Source organism: Nothobranchius furzeri, chromosome 2 (genome assembly GCF_043380555.1).
Source record: "Nothobranchius furzeri strain GRZ-AD chromosome 2, NfurGRZ-RIMD1, whole genome shotgun sequence".
NCBI classification, from domain to species: domain Eukaryota; kingdom Metazoa; phylum Chordata; class Actinopteri; order Cyprinodontiformes; family Nothobranchiidae; genus Nothobranchius; species Nothobranchius furzeri.
In genome coordinates, this window is record NC_091742.1 from 14,960,221 (window position 1) to 14,987,784 (window position 27,564).

Below are 27,564 nucleotides of genomic sequence, written 5' to 3' on the forward strand. Positions count from 1 at the left end.
AGCAGTGGTACAGGGCGCCATCCAACCCCCCCTTTGGTAGGTGATCCATTCATCACACAGAGTGTTTAGAGTTAGTTAGCCTTGTTTTAAATTGTTTAGAAATAAATCTTCTTAAACTTTAAAACTTGTCTCTCTCTTTTTTGACTCTGGATTAATATGAAGTGTTACCTAATCCCTGCAATAAAAAGTTCTGATCTTCTGTTTAAAGTGATATTCAAAGATCCATCAAATTGATTTCATATTTCCTATGGAATCTCACATTTTATGGATCATTACTTAAGATGTAACTAGCAAATCGTTACAGGAGCATGTCCCGACGTTGTCAAGCATGAACACAAGCTTGTGGGGGCCACACAAGATACTGAAAAGCAATTAGAGTTGCAGAAATCAAGTTTTTGAAATAATGGACTAGCCTACCACATCTTTATTTCACTCCGATTTTAGGGTGTCTACACAACTGAGCCCTCTGTAGGCTGATAACTTTTATTTCCATTAAAAGACTTGGAATCCTTTTGTTCCTAAGACATTGCCCTGTCATTATTTGTATAGATATCCAACTTCATATTGAGATCTGATGTATCTAATGTGTTTCTTTAAAGTGTTCCTTTAATTTTTGTGAGCAGTGTACTTATTTTCTGCACCATGATGCAAATAACTTTAAAAAATCAAACACTGTGATTTTCAGGACTTCTGTTTTACATCTTCTCTCACAGTTGAAGGGATGAAAATTACAGATGTCTCATCTTTTTAAAAGACCACCTGCTCAATCTATGGCTGCCAAATCCTGTTTTAGCTCCACGGCAGATCATAATGAAAAGTTCGACATTATTCTAAGATTTGTTCCTGTTTTTGTGTGAAAGGACTAATAAAGCTAAATGTGATCTGTCTTAAACATAATTTAAAAAACAATTCTGCAGGTTTTCAAGTTAAACAGCACAGATAATATTTTAACAGAGATCTGACTGATGGGTTGGGTTTTATCGCCTTTTTTTACAGAATCAGTGAAAACCTTTAAATGATTAAATAAATTTGTGGTTTGATGAATTTTCTGAACCCAGTAAATGTACAGCTGAGGTGGAATAAATACGTTGTGTCTAATGAACAACCGGCGATGCCACAGACCAAAGTTCCCGCTGTTGAAACAATCATTCACTGTTTTATAGATTAACCTTTCTGCTATACGTCCAGACGACCTGATGAGCGCCTCAGTTCTGGTTTCTCTCTAAGCTTCAGATTCTTCTGAACTCCAGTCAGCTGGACTGAAGCTGTTAAAGTCATGGCTGTTTTAGGCCTTCTGCTCCAGTCCTACTCGGTCTCCCTGCTGGTGGTTCTGGTGGTTCTCCTGCTGACATATCTCCTGACTTCTCCCAGCTTCATTGTCACCAAACACAGGAAGGAGCCACCAGGACCGACACCACTCCCGATTCTCGGGAACCTTCTGCAGGTCGACCTGAAGAGGCCATACCACACGCTGCTGGAGGTGAGGAGGTTAAAGGAGAGGTTTGTCTCAAAGATGAAACTCATTTAATTTTCTTTCTTGGTGTCGGAAAAACTTTTAGTTTTTACAAATTCAAATTCTGAAATGATTAACACTACTAAAACGAATGAAACTAAATGATCCCATTTTAACCAACAGATGACTTTTTTTTTATTTCTGCATCTTTTTAAACATCTCGACTGTTTTTATGAATGAATAAATGAATGAATGAATGAATGAATGAATGAATAAATAAATAAATAAATAAATAAATAAATAAATAAATAAATAAATAAATCTGATCTATGAGGATAATTTGATCTGTTTCAGTTTCTGCTGAATCGCGTTACTGTCGAGCGGGTCGTCCGGTTAACGTTGTGTCTGCAACACTTCACACACCTTGAAGACTTGCTTTTGTTGCACATCAGGGCTTCTCAAATCCTGGTCTGAGGGCCGGTTCTGGTCCATGAACCATTACTTGCTGAGCACAACTGAAAAAGTAAAAACATCTGTATATAAATTGATCTGCAAGACATTTTACTTTGAAAAGTGACTAAAAATTTATGCTATATTATATAACGTGTAATATCTAACAGGATCATAAAAATGCATAAAACTTTAATTAAAATAAACCAAACTCCAAAGAAAATGTCAAAAAGGGGATTTTTGAATAAACAGATGAATTTATGATATTTCATATTATCAGCAACTTTCATTGGATTATAATGGTTTATTATCTGGATTAATAATGTAAAACGCAAACATTTTCATTGCTGTTTGTTGTTCAGTGTGGAAGTTAAATGGTTAGGGTTAGGGTCAGACCTGACCGCCGTCCGGCTCTGTAGCTTTTATTTTTATATTGGAACGCAGAATTAATACTTATTTACAGGGTCAACTTTAGCTAAATTGTAAATGTCACCTTTTAGAGTCCTAAACCCCCCAAGGTGCTTTACCACACAATCATTCCTTCATGCACACATGCATGTTGATGAGCTACATCATAGCCACAGCCGCCCGGAGTGTACTGACACAAGCCCCGTTGGTTCCTTTGGCCACCAGCAGGTAATGTGGGTTAAGTGACTTGCCCAAGGACACAACGGCTGTGACAGACTGAGCAGGGCTTGAACCTGCAATCTTCCAGTTACAGGGCAGACACTAATCCTCTGCCACCCAGTAGAAGAAGAAGCACTCAGGTAAAGCTTTGATCTGGTAAAGTGACTGGAAGTCTATTTTATTTTTGTCCATTAAAAACGTCACGAACAAAAACCAAAACTAAAGTTAGTTTTAATAAATTTGTTATTTTTCCTCACGAATGGGGCGACGGTAACAGAGGAGTTAAGTGCTCGCCCCATAACCGGAAGGTTGCAGGTTTGAGCCCCGCTCAGTCTGTTGCTGCCATTGTGTCCTTGGGCAAGACACTTAACCCCCCTTGTCTGCTGGTGTTGTTGGGAGGGATCGGTGGCGCCATGCGACAGCCTCGCCTCTGTCAGTGTGCCCCAGGGCTGCTGTGGCTACGATGTAGCTCACCACCGCCAGGGTGGGAATGTGTGGGTGTAAAGTGCGTTGGGGGGTTCCAGGACTCTATAAGGACAAATATAGGCCAATTCATCTAAATGTAGGAGGCTGGTTTTACCTAAAAGTAGGCGGAGCCTTGTGCATGGGCTATGTACCAAAAACGACATGAACTTTATTAGTTAAGTTAGCAAATATGTTCTTCAGGTGGGTTTACTTATTAATTAGTTTATTCATGTTAATGTTCCTCTGTTGTCAGTTTTCCAAGAAGTATGGATCCGTCTTCACCGTCTACCTCGGACTCAAGAAGGTGGTGGTTCTGGCAGGATACAAAACGGTGAAGGAGGCTCTCGTTGGCCGGGAGGAGGAGTTTGGAGACAGAGATTTCTTACAGATTGTTAAAGAATTTACCAACGGACATGGTCAGGAATAATAAAAACTATTTAAATATCAAACTGACCTTTTAAAGATTAAGATAGGAGTTAATGGTGTTTGGTTTCAGGAGTTCTGTGGGCCAACGGAGACTCGTGGAGAGAAATGAGACGTTTTACTTTGACCAACCTCCGAGACTTTGGGATGGGGAGGAAGACATGTGAAGACAAGATCATTGAGGAATGTCAGTTCCTCAGTGATGTGTTAAGTAAATATAAAGGTAAAAATTCATATTGTTACCAGAATGCATACATGCATACATGCATACATACATACATACATACATACATACATACATACATACATACATACAGCTACGCTAGGGGAGAGGAGATTATGTGGTGACGTACAAACTTTTACAAGCTGATAAATCTCAAAGTATGTGACTGGCATGGTCGAAACACCCATCATTACATACATACATACATACATACATACATACATACATACATACATACATACATGCATACATACAGTACGTACATACATACATGTACATACATACATATATATATATATATATATATATATATATATATATATATATATATATATATATATATACTTGACCAACGCCTACAATTATTTAAAAAACTTACAAATGAGGGAAAAAAACTAAATATACACATTTTATGTCTTAAATATAAAATTATTTTGTTGAGTTTTAAATATAAAGAATGATTTCATAGTCCTCCATATGTAAATCTATAGTCTGGTCACAACCCATTCAAACCACCCAGTCAACTATGGACAGCGCTAGGACCAATCAGAGCAACAAAAACGTGATGAGATCATCGCTACAGAAACCAGTCAACAGGGCAGTCCACCATACGCGTCAAAGACAAAGTAAACACATCATTTTTGTAAATGAGACTAAAGTCCATCTCCTCGAGTCTCAAAGAAAAGCTTCATTCAAAGTTGAAGCCAAAGCCGTTTTAAACAATCGCTGTTCCTGAGCAGACGCCATCTTTGTAGTTTTTCTCAGTTGTATAGTAGTGGTAAGCATGCCAATCAAATGTAGAGTGATGCGATTGGCTAGAAACAAAACGGTTCGGGCCAATGGTAGACCTGCTGAGGCTGCAATGGAGAATGGCTAGACCAATTAGGCTGGACTGGTATGGTTGGTCTCTAGGGAACAATTTTACACTTTAGGGGGGAATTACCTTAACTAACATTTAAAGCACAAAACTGTTGGTATGATTTTTGAAGCTATAATGTGAAAAATACTGACTAGAAGCTCTACTTCCTGATTTCTTTGCTCCAGGAGAAGCTTTAGACACAATGCTGCCTCTGAACTACGCCGTGTCCAACATCATCTGCTCCATGGCCTACGGCTGCAGGTTTGAATACGATGATCAAGAGTTTACGTCTTTGGTGGATCGAACCAACACACACATCCGTCTCACCGCATCTCCTTCCATCGTGGTCTCTCAGCCTACAATCAGAAACACGCTTTAGAAGTTGTGTCAATCATTCTAACCACTGATTGTTGTTGCTTTAAAGGTTTACAATTTGTACCCATGGCTTTTTAAATGGGTTTCCAAAAGGAAGGAAATCCTGGGGCTCGTTGCCGCCAACAAGCAGCAGAACTTTGCCATGTTCCGTCGGTTAAAGGAGACGCTGAACCCACAGATGTGCAGAGGGATCGTGGACGCTTTTCTGGTCCGCAAACAACATCTGGAGGTTTGTATAAAGTCATGAAGACTGTAAAAGTGAAAGCAATAAAAATGTTGAACCCACATCTGCCTCGTTGATCTTACAGTACCATCATAAAACCATCTCACAATGAATTCCTGCATCAGAGTGGTTTTGTTGTCCTGTTAGCCTAGAAGTCAGACCACCATGTTAGTCGTGTTTTTGCAGGAATCTGGGGTTAAAAACAGTCACTTCCACAATGAAAACCTGTTAATGACTATCACGAACCTGTTCACTGCTGGAACAGAAACAACATCCACCACACTGAGATGGGCACTTCTCCTCATGGCCAAGTATCCAAAGACACAAGGTAAACACAAAACATCTCTGGATGTGTTTCCAAAACCAAATATGGTTTTGTTTCATGACGCAACAGTCTATCCATGGCATATTTAGGTTGAAAAGAAGAAATGGTCATAAAAGTATAAAAATATAGGATGTTTGTTACATAACTTAATGCTTCTGCACCTTAACCAGCAGTAATCAGGATCACGAGTTTCTGAGACATAGTTTCACAAGTCAAAAGCTGAAAAGTTCTGAAACAGCTGGTTTAATTGTTCTAAAACTAAGCAGACAGGTGCCACTGAGACTCATTTACCTGTAGTGAGGTTCCGTTTCATCAATAAGACCAGATCCAGGAGGAGGTGAAGAGGGTTGTAGGAGACCGGCAGGTGCAGGTAGCTGACAGGAAGTTCTTGCCGTTCACTGAGGCCGTCATCCACGAGACACAAAGACTGGTCAGCATCCTCCCTGCTTCGCTTCCTCACAGAACCAACAAAGATTTCTACTTCCACGGTTACTTCATCAAGAAGGTGAGACCTAAAGGAAATTCAATTCAATTAATTTCAAAAATACTTTATTAATCCCAGAGGGAAATTGATTGCTGTAGTAGCTCAGAATAATAATAATAATAACCAAGTCATCAAAGAGTTGTTGTATATTACAATGGCTGTTGGCAGGAAGGATCTCCAGTAGCGGTCAGTGTTGCAGCGAAACTGAAGAAGCCTCTGACTGAAAACACTCTTCCGTTGTCGGACAGTCTTGTGAAGAGAATGCTCAGGGTTGTCCATAATTTTCTTGATTCTCTGGAGAATCCTTCTTTGCATGATCTCCTCCAGTGGTTCCACAGTCGTCCCCAGAACAGAACCAGCCTTTTTAATTAGGCTGTTGAGCCTTTTCAGGTCCCTGCTTCGGATGCTACTACCCCAACAGACGATGGCTGAAGAGATTACACTCTCAACAACAGACTTGTAGAAGATCTGCAGCATCTTGCAACAGACATTGAAGGACCTAAGCATCCTCAAGAAGTGCAGTCTGCTGTGCCCCTTCTTGTAAACGGCTTCACTGTTCTTTCTCCAGTCCAGTCTGTTGTCCAGGTAAACTCCAAGGTGTTTGCATTTCTCAACCACATCCACTTCTTCTCCCATGATGGAAACAGTGTTTGACTCCTCCCTGTTTCTTCTGAAGTCTAAAATCATCTCCTTTGTTTTGTTCACGTTCAAGGTCAGATGATTGTTTCCACACCATGCCACAAAGCGCTCCACCAGCTCTCTGTACTCAGCTTCCTGTCCATCTCTGATACACCCGACAACTGCAGAGTCATCTGAATATTTCTGTAGATGACAGGTCTCTGATTTGTACTGGAAGTCTGAGGTGTACAAGGTGAAAAGGAATGGTGAGAGTACAGTCCCCTGTGGTGCTCCAATGTTACTGATCGCCTGGTTTGATGTGCATTTCTTCAGCCTCACAAACTGTGGTATGTTTGTCAGGTAGTCTTTAATCCAGGCGATAGTTGAGGCCCCCACCTGTGTCTTCTGGAGTTTCTGGCAAAGCACATCAGGCTGGATTGTGTTAAATGCACTGGAGAAATCAAAGAACAAGACCCTCACAGTGCTGCCTGCTTTGTCCAGATGACAGTGGGTTGGTTGAAGCAGCTGGATGATGGCATGTTCAACTCCAACTCCATGGCGATAAGCAAACTGCAGTGGGTCCTGATATGTTCTAGTTTGCTTATTCAGGTGGACCAACAGGAGTCTCTCCAGGACCTTCATGATGTGGGATGTCATGGCAACCGGTCTGTAGTCGTCAATGACTGATGGGCGAGTTTTCTTTGGAACTGGAACAAGGCGGGATGTCTTCCACAGGACTGGAACCTTCTCCTGGGCCAGGCTGAGGTTGAAGAGGTGCTGCAGATTCCCACAGAGCTGCTCTGCACAGGCCTTCAGTACCCTGGGGTTGACACCATCTGGACCTGCAGCGTTGTTCCTGTTCAGTCTCTCCAGCTGCCTCTTCACCTGACTTCTAGAAACAGATAGGTGGGAGGGGGAGGTAAATGGGGCAGCAGCATCTCCTGACTTGGTTGAAGACAGATTTATAGAACCAGAAGAGTCCATGACTGCATTAGAGGACAAAAGAGCTGGCGTGTGACAGGACAATGTTGGATCAGAGGAGGATGGGATGTGTGATTGGCTGAGGACAGTCGAGGAGGATGCTGGGTTTGTTCCTGAACTGAACCTATTGAAGAACTTGTTCAGTTCATTGGCTGTGTCCAGGCTGCTATCTGTGCAATCATTCCTCTGCTTGAAGTCTGTGATCTTCTTCATCCCTGACCAGACATCTCTGATATTGTGCCTCTGTAGTTTGTTCTTCAGCTTCCTGTATGCCTGATGAAACAAGTGTTTCATCAAACTATTCTAGTCCAATTGGTTTCCACCAGTTGATGGCAGTGTTTACGGAACGTTCTCTGGGCTGCATGGTGGAGCGGTTGGTAGCATGTTTGCCAAGCAAGCTAGGTCACCAGTTCGAATCCGAATCCGAGCTGCAGCCTTTCAGTGAAGAGTTAACATTTTCTCCCCATACATGCTAGGAGCTATGTTCTCCTCCTGTACACATGGAGTTAGCATGCTCTCTTCACGCATGCGTGAAGATAATGTTCTCCCCATGTATGCGTGGAGTTAGCTCGTTCTCCTCATGCATGCTAGGAGTTACCATGTTCTCCTTTTGCATGTGTGGAGATAGCATGTTCTCCCCATACATGCTAGGAGTTAGTTTGTTCTCCTCATGCATGCTAGGAGTTACCATGTTCTCCTTCTGCATGAGTGGAGATAGCATGCCACATACATGCTAAGAGTTGGCATGTTCTCCTCACGTATCCATTGAGTTGCATTTTCTCCTTCTGCATGCATGGAGATAGCATGTTCTCCCCATACATGCTAGGAGTTAGCATGTTCTCCCCATACATGCTAGGAGTTAGCATGTTCTCCCCATACATGCTAGGAGATAGCATGTTCTCCACATACATGCTAGAAGTTAGCGTGTTCTCCCATTGCATGCTAGGATTTAGCTTGTTCTCCTCATGAATGCTAGGAGTTACCATGTTCTCTTTCAGCATGAATGGAGATAGCATGCTACATACATGCTAAGAGTTGGCATGTTCTTCTCATGTATCCATTGATTAGCATTTTCTCCTTCTGCATGCATGGAGATAGCATGTTCTCCATACATGCTAGGAGTTGGCATGTTCTCCCCATACATGCTAGAAGTTAGCTTGTTCTCCCATTGCATGCTAGGAGTTAGCTTGTTCTCCTCATGCATGCTAGGAGTTACCATGTTCTCCTTCAGCATGAATGGAGCATGCCACATACATGCTAAGAGTTAGCATGTTTCTCATGCATCCATTGCATTTGCATTTTCTCCTTCTGCATGCATGGAGATAGCATGTTCTCGCCATACATGCTGGGAGATAGCATGTTCTCCCCATACATGCTAGGAGATAGCATGTTCTCCTCATACATGCTAGGAGTTACCATGTTCTCCTTCAGCATGAATGGAGATAGCATGCCACATACATGCTAAGAGTTGGCATGTTCTCCTCATGTATCCATTGAGTTGCATTTTCTCCTTCTGCATGCATGGAGATAGCATGTTCTCCCCATACATGCTAGGAGTTAGCATGTTCTCCCCATACATGCTAGGAGTTAGCATGTTCTCCACATGCATGCGAGGAGTTACCATGTTCTCCTTCAGCATGAATGGAGATAGCATGGCACATACATGCTAAGAGTTGGCATGTTCTCCTCATGTATCCATTGAGTTGCATTTTCTCCTTCTGCATGCTAGGAGTTAGCATGTTCTCCCCATACATTCTAGGAGATAAAATGTTCTCCCCATACATGCTAGAAGTTAGCATGCTCTCCCATTGCATGCTAGGAGTTAGCTTGTTCTCCTCATGCATGCTAGGAGTCACCATGTTCTCCTTCAGCATGAATGGAGCAGGCCACATACATGCTAAGAGTTGGCATGTTCTCCTCATGTATCCATTGAGTTGCATTTTCTCCTTCTGCATGCATGGAGATAGCATGTTCTCCCCTTACATGCTAGGAGTTAGCATGTTCTCCCCATACATGCTAGGAGTTAGCATGTTCTCTCCATACATGCTAGGAGATAGCATGTTCTCCACATACATACTAGAAGTTAGCATGTTCTCCCATTGTATGCTAGGAGTTAGCTTGTTCTCCTCATGCATGCTATGTTCTCCTTCAGCATGAATGGAGATAGCATGCCACATACATGCTAAGAGTTAACATGTTCTCATGTATCCATTGCATTTGCATTTTCTCCTTCAGCATGAGCATGTTCTCACCATACATGCTAGGAGTTAGCATGTTCTCTCTGTGTATGTGTGGATTTTTTCCCTTTTTCCTCCCACAGACCAGAAACATGCCTTGTAGCTTAACTTAAAACTCTAAATTGTCCCTTGGTGTGAGTGAGTGACTGGTTGTGTGTCTCTGTGTCCCTGTGATGGACATGGAGACCTGTCCAGGTTGTCCCCACCTCTCACCAGAAGACTACTAGAAAAATGCACCGGGGCCTCATTTATCAAGCTTGCTTATGCACAAAACGGGTCGGAAAACTGCGTAAGCAACTTTCCACGCAAACTTTGGGATTTATGAAAGAAAACTTATCGGAAAAATGTGCGCGACTTTAAGTTGACTAAGGACCTGGCTTACGCACATTTTGGAGATGGAGAGCACCTGCAGTGCTGCTGCTGAGAAGGATAAAATTATGAAACCCTGCAGCATTATCACTTGTACTGCTTCATTTTCACACAGAACAAGACCCCCCACATGCACACACGTGCGCGCGCACGCACGCACACTCACACACAGTCTGAAGCACAGAATACGGAATGCAGAATATCAGCAGGGGGACAGATTGAGACAGAATGTCATGCGTCTGTGACAGTGTGTGTCTTGTCACTGTGACCCGATTGATCATGCGCCCTGGCTACTTGTACAGGGGAGATCTCTGTTTGGCTGACTGGTTAGCATGAATGACTCTCAGCTGGGAGTCTGGGGATCAAATCCTGATTGGACCATATTTTTTTTATATTCGCCACAGATCTCAGAAGAATTCACAGCATTGACGGCTTCAGCAACGCTGCGCCACTCCGTGGATTTTCTCTTATTTGTTTTGTAAAAGCACTTCCTTTCATTATTCCATCTCACCCACAAGTACCTCAACTTCTGCTTCTGTGAAATTGCGCTTCCTTGATCTGCCTTGATCAACGGTCGCCATTGTCATTGGCGGAGCGCTGCAACAGCCGGCTTATGTATATGCATGAGATCCTCAAGGCACTTTGCATTGACTATTTATGGCAGTAAGTGGGCGTGGTGAGGGCGGGATGTGACTAAAAAGCAGCTGAGAACATTTCTAGATAGTTTCTGATTTATGAAGCGGAGAGTGCGTGCAGCTGTGCGTACTCCATGTTTGATAGATGACAAACCTGCTTGGCGTAAGTACCTTTTTTTTTTTTTTTTTGCTGAGCTTAAGTACGGTTTTAGTAAGGATTCTACACAATGTTTGATAAATGAGACCCCAGCTCCCCAGACCTTACTGAGGATGAAGTGGTTAAGATGAGTGAGTGATGTTATACACTTTTGTGAAGAATTTGCCATTGAGTTACAAGCAGAACGTTGGGTCTATCAGATTTTAACTTTAAAATAAAACTTGTGAAGTGGGAAAATTAACAACCTGGAAAAAATTCACAAACTAGGAAAAGTCCAAACAATCAAAGCTCACTAATCTATTTAGAGGTTGTGACAGAAGACCTGAGGGCCTCTGGTGGTTAGAAATGGGAATACAAACAAGTCTGGCTTTAATAAGGAGACACACTTCACCACAGGGGTCAGCATGAGTAGCTAGCATCATCTCACTATTTAGGTTAATTATTAAACAAATCAAAGACTTTCATTCAAACAATAAAAAAGTTTGTTTTTTCCTTTAGAAAGTGACGTTCCACAGCTAAATTTGTCAGGTAAAAAAAAAACGTTTAGGATTTATGTTTTTACAGGGAACCACCGTTTATCCTCTCCTGACTTCCGTCCTGCACGATCCCACTGAGTGGGAGAAACCACACACCTTCCATCCCGCTCACTTCCTGGACAAAGAGGGAAAATTTGTCAAGCGAGACGCCTTCATGCCCTTTTCCGCTGGTTTGTATCGCGTCTCTATTTGAGCTAAATTTAACTAACAAGGTGTCCAAACCTTTATTCATCGTTTCCTCCTGCAGGTCGTAGGATTTGTCTGGGAGAGAGTCTGGCCAGGATGGAGCTCTTCATCTTCTTCACCACCCTCCTGCAGCGTTTCAGATTTACTCCTCCTCCTGGAGTTTCAGAAGAGGGCCTGGATCTGACTCCTTGTGGTGGGATTAATCTCAACCCTTCACCTCACAAACTGTGTGCCATTTCTCGTATGTGAGGAAGAGGAGGCGGTCTTTTAAAAGCTGTATAGAAAAAAGCTAAATCTTCAACTTTATTTACATCAAATCATTATAAAATTATTATTCCCTCAAGTATCAGCCAAATAAATCTACCAATAATAAAATTATTCACTTGTTTCTGCATGTTAACTGTTTTATAATGCTCCACTTTCATAATAAACTTATTTTACTAAATCACAGTTGTTGTAAAACACGATAAAACTTTGATGCTCCTACGATGAGGAACTCGTACCACATGAAGAAAAAAACAAAAATGTACTGAGATTAAACTCCCAATGTTCCAGAACTCACCTGATACTCCACTAACCAGTTAACCCTCCAGATTATGGGTGTCAAAGTAGAAAACATGCAGGATAGTGGTCCTCCAAAGCCACCTGGTCTTGGTCAAGAGCCTAGAATGCAACTCCAGTCCCTTCTTTAGGGAATGATATCCATTAAATCCAGCCAATCCCATCAGCAGCAAGTTAACAAAGGTGGATGTTAAAAACGATGAAACCAGGGTTAAAACAGACACCAGGAACCCAGAAACCAGCGTGGAATGGAGGGAAGCTACAGAAAATATGCCTTTTTCTTCAGGAGATTGATAATTCTTTGGTGCAACCTCTAATCCAGAAAACATGTTCCAAAAATAAGCCCTTTTGTCTAGGATTCTAAAGAACCAGCCTCTGCAGAGCCTGAGGTTGTCTCTTTCTGGTCTTGTGAGAAAATGTGTTATACAACTCTGGATTGTGGTCAGGAACAACAACAACAACAACAATAAATAAATAAATAAATAAATAAATAAATAAATAAATAAATAAATAAATAAATAAATAAAAACAATAAACGTGCATCACGATGCTTGTTTCAGACCAAAAATGTTGAATATCCTCAATTTATGACCAAAGCAGTCGCAACGGGCTTTCGCGCAGACCAGGGTGCTTTTCACACACCACACACAGCAGGAACCTCTGATAAGATTATCTTTAGAAAAACCTCCTGAAGAAAACTGGAAGAGGAGAATCAGGACAACACTGGGTGTATACAAATCTTTTTGTGTGAACTGGGCGCAAGCAACCGAACATTCGAAGATCTTCTGCCCTGTTTTTAAGGACACATGTCATTTGCACTGATAAAAGTGGGATTGTTTTACGGCGTACAACCCTGGAATGCTCAATGATTCGAACTTAAGACGCCCTTTGAATAAGAGGTGAAACACCTTCAAGTAACAGGAAAACAAGCCCAGTTGCTTCTTCATCAAGGTAGGAAATGAGGAAGGATAACATTGTTTCTGAACTTTGGTTCTAGATAGAAGCAAAACTGTTGCATCGGAGAAGATGGGGTGTCAATCCTGGTCCTGGATGACCAGTATCCAGCAGGTTTTGTGGTTTCTCTGCTCCAACACACTTGATTCAGTGGTTGAATCACCTGTGCAGCAGCTCATCAGGCTCTGCATATGCCTGTTAATCACCTGCAGCAGTGTTAAAACTAAAACCTGCTGGATGCCGGCCCTCCAGGACCAGGATTGGGCACCCAAGGAAATTGCTTCAGTTTGTAACAGCTTTAATTATGTGGTCTCTTTAAGACAGCCCAAGTCGTCTTGTTATGATGTCACCAGTATGCGCCACTACCTGCCCGCTTTGCTAAACTTGGGAGAAAAGTGCTACAGTTGGACACATGGACTGAACTTTCTCTCCCTCACTCAAGTAACATTACGAGTTGTGTGAACACTGCTTGTGGGATAGCAGCCATTCAACCGGGCATCAAATGGTTGTTGCAGAGTGTGTGCTGATTAAAGGACATACTTTGTGGGATTCCCCAGAACCTGAGTGGTTGTAAGTTATTCCCGTCCGGTAAAGTGTTTCTGCCGCTCCCTCTCAGCCATTGAACGCTACCAAGACATTACAAGTTTCCTTTGGACTTTCCAGACCAGGTCCAGGAGGAGCTGAACATTGTGGGAAGGTCGTCAGCTGCTGGCCAAATACCGACTCAGTTAAGCAAAATGCAAAATGGCTGAATCTATTTTATGTGTTTCGTAAATAAAAAGGCAATGTGATTAACCTAGAATGGATTCTCTTTTCCAAAGAACAACGGTTTTTCTTCTCTCGTGTTTCCATCCTGCAAGACGGGAGTGAATGGGAGAAGACAGACGTGTCTTATCCCACTCCCCTTCTGGACAAAATTGGAAAGTTCCTCAAGCGTGATGCCTTCCTCCCCTTTTTCAGCTGGTTTGTGGACTTCCTGAATATTTCTTCTAAATTCTACATATACAGACTGTTTCTCTCAGGTACCAGGATGAGTTCAGGAGAGAGTCTGGCCAAGATGGAGCTCCCCATCTTCTTCACCCTCCACACTGCCGTTTCACCCCTCCACCTGGAGGTCCGGAGGAGGAACTGGATCTGAATCCAGCAGTTGGTGGGACTCAGCCCTCAGCTTTATAAACTGTCGCTGAGGAAAAACAAAAATAGCACTGAAATGAGTGCTGAAAGCATAACAGAGCAAATATGAATTTAAAGTGTGTTAAAAATCACTGAATGTTAAAGTTTACATTTCATAAGGAAAACATGAAAACTACAGGGGCTACTGGTTAAGAGTGCATCTCCTATTTTATGTAAGATTCTTTTCCCTTGTTGGCAATGGTTGAAACTTTCGTCCAGAAAATTATTTTTTCTGTTTTCACACATTTTGATGGTTGAACTAGTCAAAGGTTAGATTTTATCTGTATGAATGCATTAATATAAATAAGGGCTGCAGTAGACTTTAGTTTTATCGGGGAGGGTATCGCTGCAGACCCGGAGACTGCAGATTCAGGCTTGTGCTGTTTTTGAGACAGCGCCGCCCACTGTTTGCTAGCATTCCAAGATGAAGTACGATCGGAGAGTAAGTATAGAACATGGAGAACAGTATTTGTTTAATTAGTAAGAAGGAAGAAAACCAAAAACATAATGGACCATCCAAAGGACCAATAATGCAGCTGGGTTTTAAATCAAGTTTTACTTTAATAAAACATATTCAGTTCATCACTGCTAAGTTCCACACAGCATTCTGCATTGAATTAATGAGCCATATGTGCTTTGGTCCATCAAGGTGTTACGAGGTGGTTGCTCTAAGGATGTCCAGAACCAGGAAAATTGGAAAAAGTTTTTTATTTGTTTTTGTTTCTACAAAGAACTTCAATTAAATCAATATGATCATAGGCGTCATTTTAACCGGGGACGCCGGGGACATGTCCCCGGCAAAATTTGTGATTGGCAGCAGTGTCCCCCGCACTTTCAAAAACACCTGCTGATGAGGATTTTTGTTTTACCAGCTCAGATCTTATACCGGGGTCGGCAACCTGTTCCCATCAAGGAGCCATTATTACCCATTTCCCACGGTAATTCTGGACAGACCTTAATAAGCAGTGACTTAAGTGAAGCAGGCAGGTCGCGCTAGAAAATTTCGTTTAAAAAGACGTCATAAATGTGTTCCCCGTCCTTTTTATTTATAAAATATGAAGTAAAAACTCACAATTTAATTTTCATTCATTTGTCATTAATATTTAGTCTACAACTGTGCGTTAAGTGGACCATCTTCCAGTAAACGCAAAGCATCCAGTCCACCTCTCCAAATGCGTAAAATGTGCATCAGCCGCTAGTTAGCCGCGCCGCGCGCACCATCAGCTGATCAGCCCAGACAAGAGCAGAGATGTGGATGGAGATTACATTCTACAGCAGCCTGATCATCGTTTAAATACGTAAACCATCACCTGTCTTCTAGTCCATGCTATCAGCATTATTTTAATTGGTGTGTGTGTGTGTGTGTGTGTGTGTGTGTGTGTGTGTGTGTGTGTGTGTGTTTTCCACTTCAAACACTGGTCTAACCAACCAGACCAGCGTGTCCAGTAACACATTAATGTTACAATTAAACAGTTTCACTTCATGTAGGCTAGGAACGTTTCACCTGCCGTGGCTCGACCGCTTCTGCTCCACATAAACTTTGTGCGTGATCAAATGTCTCTATGCGTCATGCGTCTCCATATTAGAGACGGGAACAAGCGCTGTTCAGCCAAAGTTTCATAATTTCATAAAAAGAACATTTTTCCAAGTGACACATCCCTCAGAGAGACCGGGTTTCCAGACTGTTTCAGTGGGAGGAAATCTTATCGTATGCGCCGTGGTTCTGCACTGCAAACCAGATCTTCAGCTCACTGTCCACCGTGGGCGCTCCGAGCCATGCTGAACACAGTGTCCAGTATAAAGCTCTGATGTTCTGATGGGAATATTTTACCTCCGCGATGTGCGTTAACGATTAAAATGTCAGCTCATCCATGCGCTTCAGTGTGCGTCAGGGTAATTCTTTCAAACCAAGCAACATCCTTGAGTTCTTCTGTCAAAATAAACAGTCAAATGGAAATATCTGTAACCTGCCGTTTAACTGTTTTGCCTTCCTGTGAAGATTGTTGCAAAGAGAAACAATTAAACTTGATTAACCCCAGAGCCACGCAGAGAACCATGCAGTGCGCATGCGGGAAGATTCCTCCCACTGAAGCGAGTGTTTTCCAAACCCTGTCTCTCAGAGAGACTTGTCACTTAGAAAATGTTCCCTGATTATGAAACTTTGGCTGAATAGCGCTTGTTCCTGTCTCCAATGTGGCGACACATCCAGGAGCTGAGGAGAATCCCAGAATCTCACATCCTCTTCAGCTCATAAAGTGCCTATATGATTACGCACAAGCGTGACCGGTCAACCACCGCAGACCGGGTTGGACCTGTTCAGGTTTACGCAGACAATCTTTACATTTAGAATTGGCATACAGGTGTAAAATTAATGCAGTAAAATATAAAGCATTTTATTTAAATATCCATTCATTATTTTACAAGCCCAGAGAGCCGCATCAGATGGATGGAAGAGCCGCATGCGGCTCCAGAGCCGCGGACTGCCGACCCCTGTGCTAGCCTACTTTATTGTCCCCAGCAATTTTTAAACCCCACTCAAGTGTATGGTTATTGTCCCCAGCAATTTTTAAACCCCACTCAAGTGTATGGTTATTGTCCCCAGCAATTCTGAAAACAAACTGACGCCCTTGAATATGATAAAAGCTTTTATTTTTAAAAGTTACTCAGGAGTTTTCAAATTTGTATTCTGAGAACTACTTCACTGAAGCTTTAACAACGAATAAAGTTTTTAATAAGCTTCACCAAAAATTACATACTTTTATATGTAAGTGTTAAACAGTAGAAGCTTGAATCTGCAGCAGGCGTGACTCTGCGGTGTCCGAGTCTGCAGCCTTGAACCTGCAGTTGCAGTTACACATTGGTCCTTTAGAGGTCGCCGTCTCAAAAACAGTACAAGCCTGACTCTGCAGTCGACCTGACTCTGCAGTCGACCTGAATCTGCGGTCTCCGGGTCTGGTCTGCAGCGATAACTATTGGTTTTATCACCTATGGGGATTTGGTGCCATCTGCTTGTCATAATTCACTAGATTTCACTGAACTGAAGAGCATTACGCATCAGTTGCCTCATATTTGATCTAATCTCATTTGTCACTCTGGCCTAAGGAAGCTGAAAGGCAGAATATAGTGCACAGGGCTTGTTTGGAGCTGCACCTCACTGGTTCTGGTGGGGAGGATGATGTCCTCACACAAGTTTCATCAGTCAGTCATGTTACTGATGTTCTCTCATCCAAGTCTGTAGCCTCAGAACATCCTTGCATAGTTTCTTCACCTCCTCAGTTCTGGTAACAGGTTGTTCTTTGGGGTTTCAGCACCAATCAGTAAGAGATCATCTGCTTTTCCAGTCGCCGGTCCTGCAGAGCAGCTAAACGCATGTTTGATGTTAGTAGTTTTAGTGGAGCAGGTTACAGTTTCTAAAAAGCCTTTTGTGTCTGTAGCTTTGCAGCAACTGTGCTGATGGCATCACCTGGAGAGTCAGCAGAACGCCCACTAGAACCAAAACACGGGTGAACACCCTTGGTAGGACAAAATCTCACAGCTTTCGGTTCAGTATCTGGGCTGCAGAGAGGATGTTTTACAGCAGCACGTTGTGGATTACGCCATCTGATGTCAGGGAGAGCCGCTAATCCACCTGTCCTGTTTCAGTGAGACACAATACAGCAGTTCCCACACTCTCGATGGGTTTCTGAAATTTAAATCAAGAAAATTCTTCATCATTCAAAAGTCTAATTTGTGTTTCTTGTAGTTTTTTATTGTTATGTCATCTAGCAAATAGGAAAACTGCAATAATAGACAATACTTCAAACAATGCATGTCCTACAGCAAAGATAAACTGCTAATAAAATGATCTGTTTACCTTGGCTTACCCGGGGTCAGGTTGTGGGGGCATCAGTCTAAGAACGGAGGCCCAGATTTTCCTCCCCAGCCACTTGGGCCAGCTCTTCGGGGGGAATCCTAAGACGTTCCCTGGCTAGCCAAGAAACATAGTCTCTTCAGCGTGTCCTCACCAGGGAGGTGTCTAGGAGGCATCCTGACCAGATGCCTGAGCCACCTCAACTGGCTCCTCTTGATGTGGAGGAGCAGCAAGTCTACTCCAAGCCCCTCCCGGCTGGCTACGCTTCTCACCCTATCTCTAAGGGAGAGCCCAGCCACCCTGTGGAGAAAACTCATACTGGCCACCTGTATTCGCCATCTCGTTCTTTTGGTCACTGCCCAAAGCTGGTGACCATAGGTGAGGGTAGGAACATAGATCGACCGGTAAATTCAAATTCAATTCAATTCAATTCAAATTTAAAAAAAAAACTTTAATCATCCCCGAGGGGCAATCGTTTCAGTACAGAAGAATTGGTACTGTGGTCATTCGCAACAAGAGTCGTGCTACCGTTAATTAGATGAAAAGGGGATTACATGAGGATAAATTGGGAAAAAAGGCATACCAGAGTTACTCCCAGCAGGGCGTAGCTTTACTATGCAAAAAAACAAAAACAAAAAAAAACTTCTCAATCATATAAGCACGAACATCAACTATTCACAACATGAGACACAGAGAGGAAGGTGGTGGTGGTGGTGGTGGGGGGGGGGGCTGGGATCCTGTTTCCCCAGCGAGAGCAGCCCTATGGCGCTCAGCCACTGTAGCCACAGGTGGGAGGGAGATCTTGGGAGGAGCGCAGAGCACATTGACACCTGCAGGTTGATGACCTCGCCAGGCTGAAGTCCACCAATCCGACGGCGGGGGGGTAGGTCGGGTTTTCACAGCATCTGTCTGCATTCCTACGTGGGGGTTTGTTGTTGGCATTCACAAGGCTACCATGGCGTCTGATTCGGATAACGACTTTGTTTGGGTCAGGCAGAGATAATTTTCCTCTCTGCCTTGAAGTCTGTAACTGATCATTCAAGTCCTCCAGTGAAGCCAATTTAGGTTTTAAACATCTCCACACCGTCCAGTGACCCTCTCCGAGATGACATCCATTTTGCGCACTAATACCGGTATCGCAGCTAGAACATTGTCCAGCTTACGATTCACCTCGAGTAACGTCCCAGTCTGTGAGGTCTCCACACGGACGGTACTTTCCGTGGGTGCGGGTCGCCCTCCAATCGCTCCCATCTTCCCAAATTTCCAGAAAACCAGATATCCTCCCACTCCAATCAGAAGAAATCCAGTGATCATCAGGCCAAATATCCATGCATCTTCGACATCCTCAATGGACAACTGAGAGAGGCATACGATCTTCCACTCCCTCCAGGAATCAAGCATATATCCCGCTGCGTGTGTCCCTTGCGGGCAAGTGGGAGCCCCCTCCTCTGTTCTCATCGTAGAAAAAATCTTGTCAATCGCGTTGAATGACCAATTAATTAAATCCATTCTAAAAAATAGGGTTTTTCAGAAGAAATGCAGAGAAGTGCTCTGTGGGCAGACAGGACAAAGAGCCTTGGGAAAAAAAGATAAGGGAGCAAAAGCAGAAGCGTCTGTACTCTGCGAGTGCCGGAAGAACTCTCCGAACAAATCGAGAGGTTTACCTTCTGGTTCAATTCTCTCTTCACCACGACAGACTGGTACAACGCCCGCATCACTGCAGATGCAGCACCAATCAGCCTATTAATCTCATGCTCCATCTTTCCCTCACTCGTGAACAAGACCCGGAGATACTTGAACTCCTCCACTCCTTCTAACGGGTCTTTCAGCCTGTACTGTGAGACCTCTTCAAATGGTCCAGAATGCATCTGCGCATCTTCAATCAACCTAAAAGAGCACATGTCACCCTTCTGTTCATTGAGCTCCACTGACTACCGCTAGCTGCACGCATCAAATTCAGATAGCTAACAGTAGCATACAGAGTCCTGGATGGCACGGCTCCCATCTACCTGAATCCTCTCGTAAAGGCTTACATTACAGCTCGGCCGCTTTGGTCATCAAAGGATCGTTGACTAGCAGTGCCTACACCACGCCCAGGACAATCCAGACTCTTTTCATGTGCCGTTCCACAAATGTGAAATGACCTTCCAAGAACTACCAGAACAGGGGCATCCTTGTCAATATTCAAGAAACTCATGAAGACCCTGCTCTTCAGAGAGCATCTTCTAAACCAGGACCCTCGCAGCACCCGCCCCCCACTCTACTGTCCACTCTATGTCCATGGAATTAACAAGAAAGTCTCACTAAGATCCTCAATACATTGAATCTTTAACTTTGCTGCTCCTACAAACTGAACCTTGGCTTAATTATTATTCAGAATGAGGAGAACGTATACATCAGTCAAACGATACAGCTCAGACACTTCTATACAATCTAAAGGTAGATTATAGTTTCAAAGGTCTGACAAAGTTCTTATGTTTATTATAACGTTCTCAAAAATTTAACGGTTATTTCCCCAATATCTCAGTAAAAACACCAACAATTTTAATGCCAGTTATTATAAATGTTGGGATAGAAAGCTTACTCACACAATAATAAAGTTTATTTTGTATAAAAACGAGAAAATATGTTTATTCATGAAAGCTACGTCTAAATCTTAAAGTCAGCCAACATGTGACTAACACGTAAATGATACTTGTTGTAATGAACTGAGGTACCTTTGGTTAAACTGCTTGTAGTTTTATTGTCAGCATGACACTCCTCCTCATCTTCGGACTTTGCCTTAAGAAGCAGCGGCTCAGGGATCCATCCCAGATCCATACCAGAGAAGATCTCCCATCTGTTAGTCATGGCAGCACTGGACCTTTTTCTCCAGACCTTCAGTCCCGCCTCACTTTTAACTTCTGTGCTGCTTTTGCTGCTCGTCTGTCTCTACGTTTTGCCCACATTCAGCTCTCAGAAACAGAAACCAGGACCTCCAGGACCAAAACCGCTCCCCATCGTGGGCAACCTGCTACAGCTGGATCTCAAGAGACCTGATAAAACCTTCCTGGAGGTGAGGAACTACCAGCTGTCAAATATTTACACAGCATAATAAAGAGGCCAGGAAATGTCTAGGTAACCGTTTATCACATGTGAGACACCAGCATTTACATCTGTGACATGTAACGTGATTGTTAGGGTGTTTTCATGCACAGCTTTGGTTTCCGTTTGTCGTAATCGTATACCCTGCTCCAATTTTAGTTTTCCAAGAAGTATGGATCTGTGTTTATGGTCTACATGGGACAAAGGAAAGTGGTGATTCTGTCAGGATACAAGACCGTTAAAGAGGCCCTGGTCAACTATGCTGAAGAGTTTGAAGAGCGGGAAGTACCAGCTTTGATTAAAGATGTTCATCTAAATCATGGTAGGGGGCTTTTGCCCTTTAAAGCCACCTAAGTTGGCTGAACAAAGCAGACATCTTAAATGCTGAGCTGTGTCACACAGGCATCGTTTTTGAAAACGGGGACTCCTGGAGAGAGATGCGCCGCTTTGCTTTGATGAACCTGAAAGACTTTGGGATGGGAAAGAAAGCGTGTGAGGACAAAATCACTGAGGAATGTCGGTTCCTTCTTCAGGAGATTCACAAGTTCCAAGGTAACAGTGGTAACACATGACCAAGTAGGAAAAGTGAGTAACTACTCAGACAAAAGAACGTTTTCTTATGACAGGTGAAGCATTTGATACGAACCAAGTCATAAACTACGCCGTCTCTAATATCATCAGCTCCATGGTTTATGGCAGTAGGTTCGACTACGACGACCCAGATTTTAGAACCATCGTCACTCAAACAAACAAAAGCATCACTCTTCTAGGGTCACAAGCAATAAAGGTAAGGTATTTTTATCACTAAAGGTATGAACACACACAAAAAGCAAAACTACATTTTTGTTTCCTACATTCAACAGCTGTACAACTTTTTTCCGAGGATCGGCATTTTCCTGCTCTCTGCAAGGAAGCAAATATGCAACATCTTCGCCGCCAACAACAAGCATCACTCAAAGCTCCTGAGACGTTTGAAAGAGACCATAAATCCACAGATGTGCAGAGGCGTGGCTGATGCCTTCCTGATCCGTCAGCAGCAGATCCAGGTTAGAAACCACTCTAGATAAATACTGCTTATACTAAAACTATCTGCTATATTTCACCATCTGGTTAAAAGACCCTCATCCACCGTTCTGCTCCCAGCTGAACCAGCCTTACAGCACAACACATTAACATCCAAACTGATTCTCTATCTCTGTTTTTGCAGTTTTTATTGTTTAACATAAGACAGATCAAGCCATACCAAACACAATATTTCCCCCAGTTCCTGGTGCAGTCTGTGGTCATCTCCAATCTTGACCTCTGCCAAGTCCGTCTAACTGGCCTCCCTGTGATATTGTGGTCCTGGAGATCAGTCTTGGTCTTGGCAAACTCGATAATTGCTGATAGGTTTTTTTTGTCCATGCCTTACTGATGAGGGAATACCAGCTTAAAACCTTTGGTAGTGTAACAATATTCCCCAGCTGCCATAGGTGTCGATATCCAGCATCGTGGGTGGGTCCAAGGGCACCGTCAAGAATTTTGGGCCTAATCACCACAAGCCACAAGCAAGGGCATTAGTTTCTTTTGAAGGTTGTTGGGGACAATAACATTAAACTTGAGTGTTGCTGGAAGAGTATTGGTGACAACTAATTATTCATTTATAAGTATTTATCCATTTGATGATTCTTTACAATATCCACTACAGTGTCTTCAGCAACAAGCTGTTTATGGGTTTACTGGTTCAGAATTTTGGAGGCTTGGATGTACTTGAGTTTTAGTTTAACTGTTCCTGTTAATTAATGATGTCATTTCTTGAAGGAAAGACAAATTTCCAAGAACATAATAAATAAAAATAGTAAATTTTTGTTTTATTATAATAATCCTTTGATTTATATGGTTTTGGTCTTGTCTCAGTTCTCTCTCAGTGATGTCTTGGTCTTGGGTGGTTTGGGCTCAACTAACACTATCCTGTGAAACCCCTACAGAAGGCCCTGAACGCAGCAATGCATCTCGTCTTCAAACTAAAAATGCTCACATCACCTTGCCCATAGTAAACGCTAAACAGAACGGCTCCCATCTTCTGTGAATTTTCTCTTGCAAAGCCATACATCTTTACCCAGTCACTGTGGTCATCTGAGAAATGTGCGCTAGCCGTGCTGACACCATCCTTTAGGTAATCCAGACTCTTCCGGAGTCATTCCATGATACATCCCTGTCTGTCGTTAGGAAACGCTTAAAGACTCTTCAGAAAGCCTCTCTTACCCTAGTCCCTACCCTTTCTCCAACTCTACTGCACTCTTCTCTGTACTTCTACTTCATTTCTACACCGTATCCTCTGACTAGGGTTCTTTTCTGTAAGTTAGCCTCAAGGGTAGATGCTCACATTGGGTAAAAACGTTTGCCACATACATAAACAGATACCAAAAGTGTTTGTTTAGAAGTGAATTTTAATCCCAAAAAGAAATCTTGTAATAGAATCTTTTTTTATGCCAAAGAACTTTTTTCCGTCTATTTTTTCTGTCTCAGAAAGAGAACGGAGCAACAAAACAGAAAAAAAAAACACTCATTCTGTCTTTGGGTGATACAACCTAAAATTAATATTGTGATAAATGGAGGCTTTCATTGCAATAAACAATGTGCATCTTAAGATCTTTAGCCATTTTTAAAAAACATTTTAAACCAAAGCATCTGTGACTTTCAGACAGGGGAACAGATTTTTCCACACATGCTCATCTCAAATAAAACATGGCACTAAATGGATATGGGACACTTTAGTTTTACTACTGAACACCATGTTCTTTTTGAACTCAGAAAACAAACAATGTGTTACACAGGTCACTCTTTATTACACCTGACTGTACTGTTGCTGTGTGCTGAGCCAGGTGTACGTCATTTCCAGGCACCACGCTGTGTTAGATGTCAATGGGAGATGTAGCTGGCAAAAAATTAGCTGCTAAATTTATTAACCCTTATATGTCCCAAGGGCATTTTTTGTGCAGACAGGTGTATTTTTATGGTTAATTTTGGTTATGCTACTGTAATGCATCTTTTTGGGGGGAGAATGAGTATTTTTGTGGGAAATATAAAAAATATTTTTAAAATTTCCCCTACGCCATTTCATGTCACACTGAAATCATTTTGTACCATTACTCCCATGTAAATAATTTTTTTCTAGTAAGCCTAAATATTAGCATATTATTTTTTTTATTATTATGTCTGGGTTCCCAGGGCAATTGCAGACTCAATTTAGAGTTTTTTATGTTTTCCACTAGATTGTACATTTTTTATACGTATATACCAGGGAAATAACTAACTCTGCATTCAAATAAAAATATTTAATGCAAATATTTTTATGACCATTTATGGCACATCAATGTGCTAAAACTTTGCCCATAAAACAAATAATCTCAACATAACACACAAAATATGTTTATATTTTTTCATTTGTTTACTTTTCTGGTTATGATCATGCACCTGACAATAAATGGGGAAATAAATGGGTAAAATCTCAGGAACGCACACATATTTTATTATATTTTGTGAGGACTGAAGCCAAGGACAAAATTCATGTAAAAAAAACTGGGAGTTATGAAATATTACATGAGGAAGTAATGTGTCTGCATTTTTTTGTGGACCAAGGTTAAAATTGTGACTTTAGAAAACATGAAATTACACAAAAACTATAAAGTGAGCAAAAAATATTTAAATGCCTATTTGTGACACTCCAAGGCTGTGACAGTTTAATCCCCAAAAAAGTCATCTGAACATAAAACACAAAAAATGTTTTTTTTTCTTCAAATTTTCACACAGTATTGATCATAAACCTGGCAATAAAGGGGTTAAATCTCAGAAACACACAAATTGTTTATTATCTTTTGTTAGGGCTGGGGATGAAATTCATGTAAAAAAAACTGGGACATGATAATTATATAATATTCCTATAGGACATTTTATATTTGCATTTTTTTTTGTGCTCTAACACCCAAAACATTAGAAAATGAAAAAGGGTTAAGAAAAAATTTCAACACGGTCAGTGAAATCAACACACGAGGAGCAAGGCTCGACATGTTGAGCGTGTTGGGTAAATCGCCCATGGTGAACCGTCCCACCTGCACTAGCAGTGTCATCCAAAAAAAGTCAGCTTTCTGATTAGAAGCTAAACAAAAACTAACTTTAGAGACTAAAATAATTTTGTTTAACCTCTTACTCTTACTATTCAAGACCAACCAACCAAAAGGAAGATGATGTAGAATCAGTAAATTCATCCTGATGAGTTAAACTGAGCTGCCGCATTAGCTTCACATTATGGGCCAACACTACAGAACGTGTAAGAACTCACCTGAGTCTCCATGACTCCTCTTTACCTCTGAGCTTCATGATGTCAGAATAACAGCTGATCCTCACCTGCAGGAATCTGGAAACACCAACAGTCACTTCCATGATGTAAACCTCCTGGTGACCATCCAGAACCTATTTTCTGCTGGAACGGACACAACAGCAACAACACTGAGATGGGCGCTTCTCCTGATGGCCAAATATCCCCAAATGCAAGGTGAGATGCTACCAGCAGTTTTATTGTTTAATATATTCTAAGCATCCAAATTTTATTTGTCTTTAAACTGCTGTCATCAAGAGTTTTCCGGGTTTTCGGAAAGTCTTTTTTCCTGCTTATTCAGCTGAAATCAAATATTTTACTTGACCATGTTCATACATGTGTTATGAAGTATTTTAAACCCCTTTTGTTTAAAATGTTACCACTTACCTAACTTTTAAGCACATGTTGAGTAACATGCACTTATTTACACTGCACCAACAAAAGAGGATTGATCTACTGCTTCCAAGCCTCTCAACTCATGATCCAAACTGATGCATTTTGGGTACGAGGTGAAAAACCTTCAGTAAAAAGAGTCCGGGTGCGTTTCCTGAAGTCTTAGGAAAAAGGATTGATAAATAACCTTTGACCTGGACTTTCTCTGAACTGATTTCCCAGAAAGAACAAAACTACGTGGAACACTGTTCAGTCTAAGCAGACCATCTAAAGTTCACTTTGGGTTTTTCATTCCTCTGAAATTTCTAGACCAGGTCCAAGAGGAGCTGAACAGAGTCTTGGGCGGTCGTCAGGTGTTGGTCAAAGACCGACTCAACCTGCCATTCACCAACGCCGTGGTCCATGAGACACAGAGATTCGCCAACATCGCTCCGCTGTCCGTTGCTCACAGAACGAGCAAAGACGTCACCTTCCAGGGTCATTTTATTAAAAAGGTCAGAGATCTGGATCACAAGTTCCCGCCTCCTCTCTGCCCCGACCAACCTGAGATTATTAAACTGCATGACTGAATTTATATTTTCTGTAAATACAACAGCCGGTGTGCTAAACCTATCATGGCTTTTCTTTTCCAGGGAACACCGGTGTTTCCTCTCTTGACATCCGTTCTGCAGGATGAGAGTGAATGGGAGAAGCCAGACATGTTTTATCCCGCTCACTTCCTGGACAAAGATGGAAAGTTCCTCAAGCGTGACGCGTTCCTACCATTTTCTGCAGGTTTGTGGAGCTCACTTCTCTGAAATCCTCTAGGAACAAACGTTATTCTAAATGCATCTGTCGCAGGTCGCAGGATGTGTCCAGGAGAAAGTCTGGCAAAGATGGAGCTCTTCATCTTCTTCTCCACCCTCCTGCAACACTTCCGCTTCACCCCTCCACCTGGAGTTCCAGAGGACAAACTGGACCTGAATCCCATAGTTGGTGGGACTCTCAGCCCTCAGCCTCATAAACTGTGTGCTGTCAGGCGGGTGTGAGAAGAATCACCTGCTGAGAAAAACATTTTACTGTAACTGAAAAAAATACATATATCCAGTAAAGAATTGAAACAGAAGACTTGAAATTAGAGTTATTGAAAATAAAGAAGAATGAAGAAAATGTTTTCAAATTGTTTTATCTGGTGTATCGTCCCCTCTTGCATCTAGGAGTGGTGAGGGGAGAAACACAGAAAAATTATGTAAAAAAAAAAAGAAATGAATCCTAGGGATGGTGCATCGATATTAATATATGGACAATGGGTTTCCATAGACTCCAATAACAAGTTTTTGTGCTGAAATGGGAAGTGGCCACCACCGCCATTTTGACCGTGTCACAGGTTCCATCCAGCCCAGAAAATTCCATAAAAGGGAAGAGAGGAGGAGCTGAGGCTGGGGCTGTAAGGCTGAGATCAAATGACGACACCCGGTCGAACTAGCTACAAGCTAACCTGAAGCTAACCCTGGCTAAACCAAAGCTAACGCGGAGGTGGGAGCCGAGCTAACGGATGTAACCACCTAGCTTCAACCCAACCGGAGC

At 42.2% G+C, this 27,564-nt stretch overlaps 2 protein-coding genes across 2 annotated transcripts; both read left to right on the forward strand.

Annotated features, from left to right (window-relative positions):
- Positions 1–1,015: 1,015 nt before the first annotated feature.
- Positions 1,016–12,004, forward strand: LOC107377476 (cytochrome P450 2K1). The gene is made up of 9 exons (XM_070544439.1): positions 1,016–1,480; positions 3,249–3,411; positions 3,492–3,641; positions 4,686–4,846; positions 4,925–5,104; positions 5,285–5,426; positions 5,744–5,928; positions 11,469–11,610; positions 11,688–12,004. The coding sequence occupies exons 1-9, from the start codon at positions 1,277–1,279 to the stop codon at positions 11,873–11,875; spliced, it is 1,515 nt and encodes a 504-aa protein (XP_070400540.1). The 5' UTR covers positions 1,016–1,276; the 3' UTR covers positions 11,876–12,004.
- Positions 12,005–21,012: 9,008 nt separating this feature from the next.
- On the forward strand, positions 21,013–27,151 carry LOC139062751 (cytochrome P450 2K1-like). Its single transcript, XM_070544435.1, has 9 exons — positions 21,013–21,219; positions 21,408–21,570; positions 21,651–21,800; positions 21,875–22,035; positions 22,112–22,294; positions 25,641–25,782; positions 26,308–26,492; positions 26,631–26,772; positions 26,839–27,151. The coding sequence occupies exons 1-9, from the start codon at positions 21,013–21,015 to the stop codon at positions 27,024–27,026; spliced, it is 1,521 nt and encodes a 506-aa protein (XP_070400536.1). The 3' UTR covers positions 27,027–27,151.
- Positions 27,152–27,564: the final 413 nt, after the last annotated feature.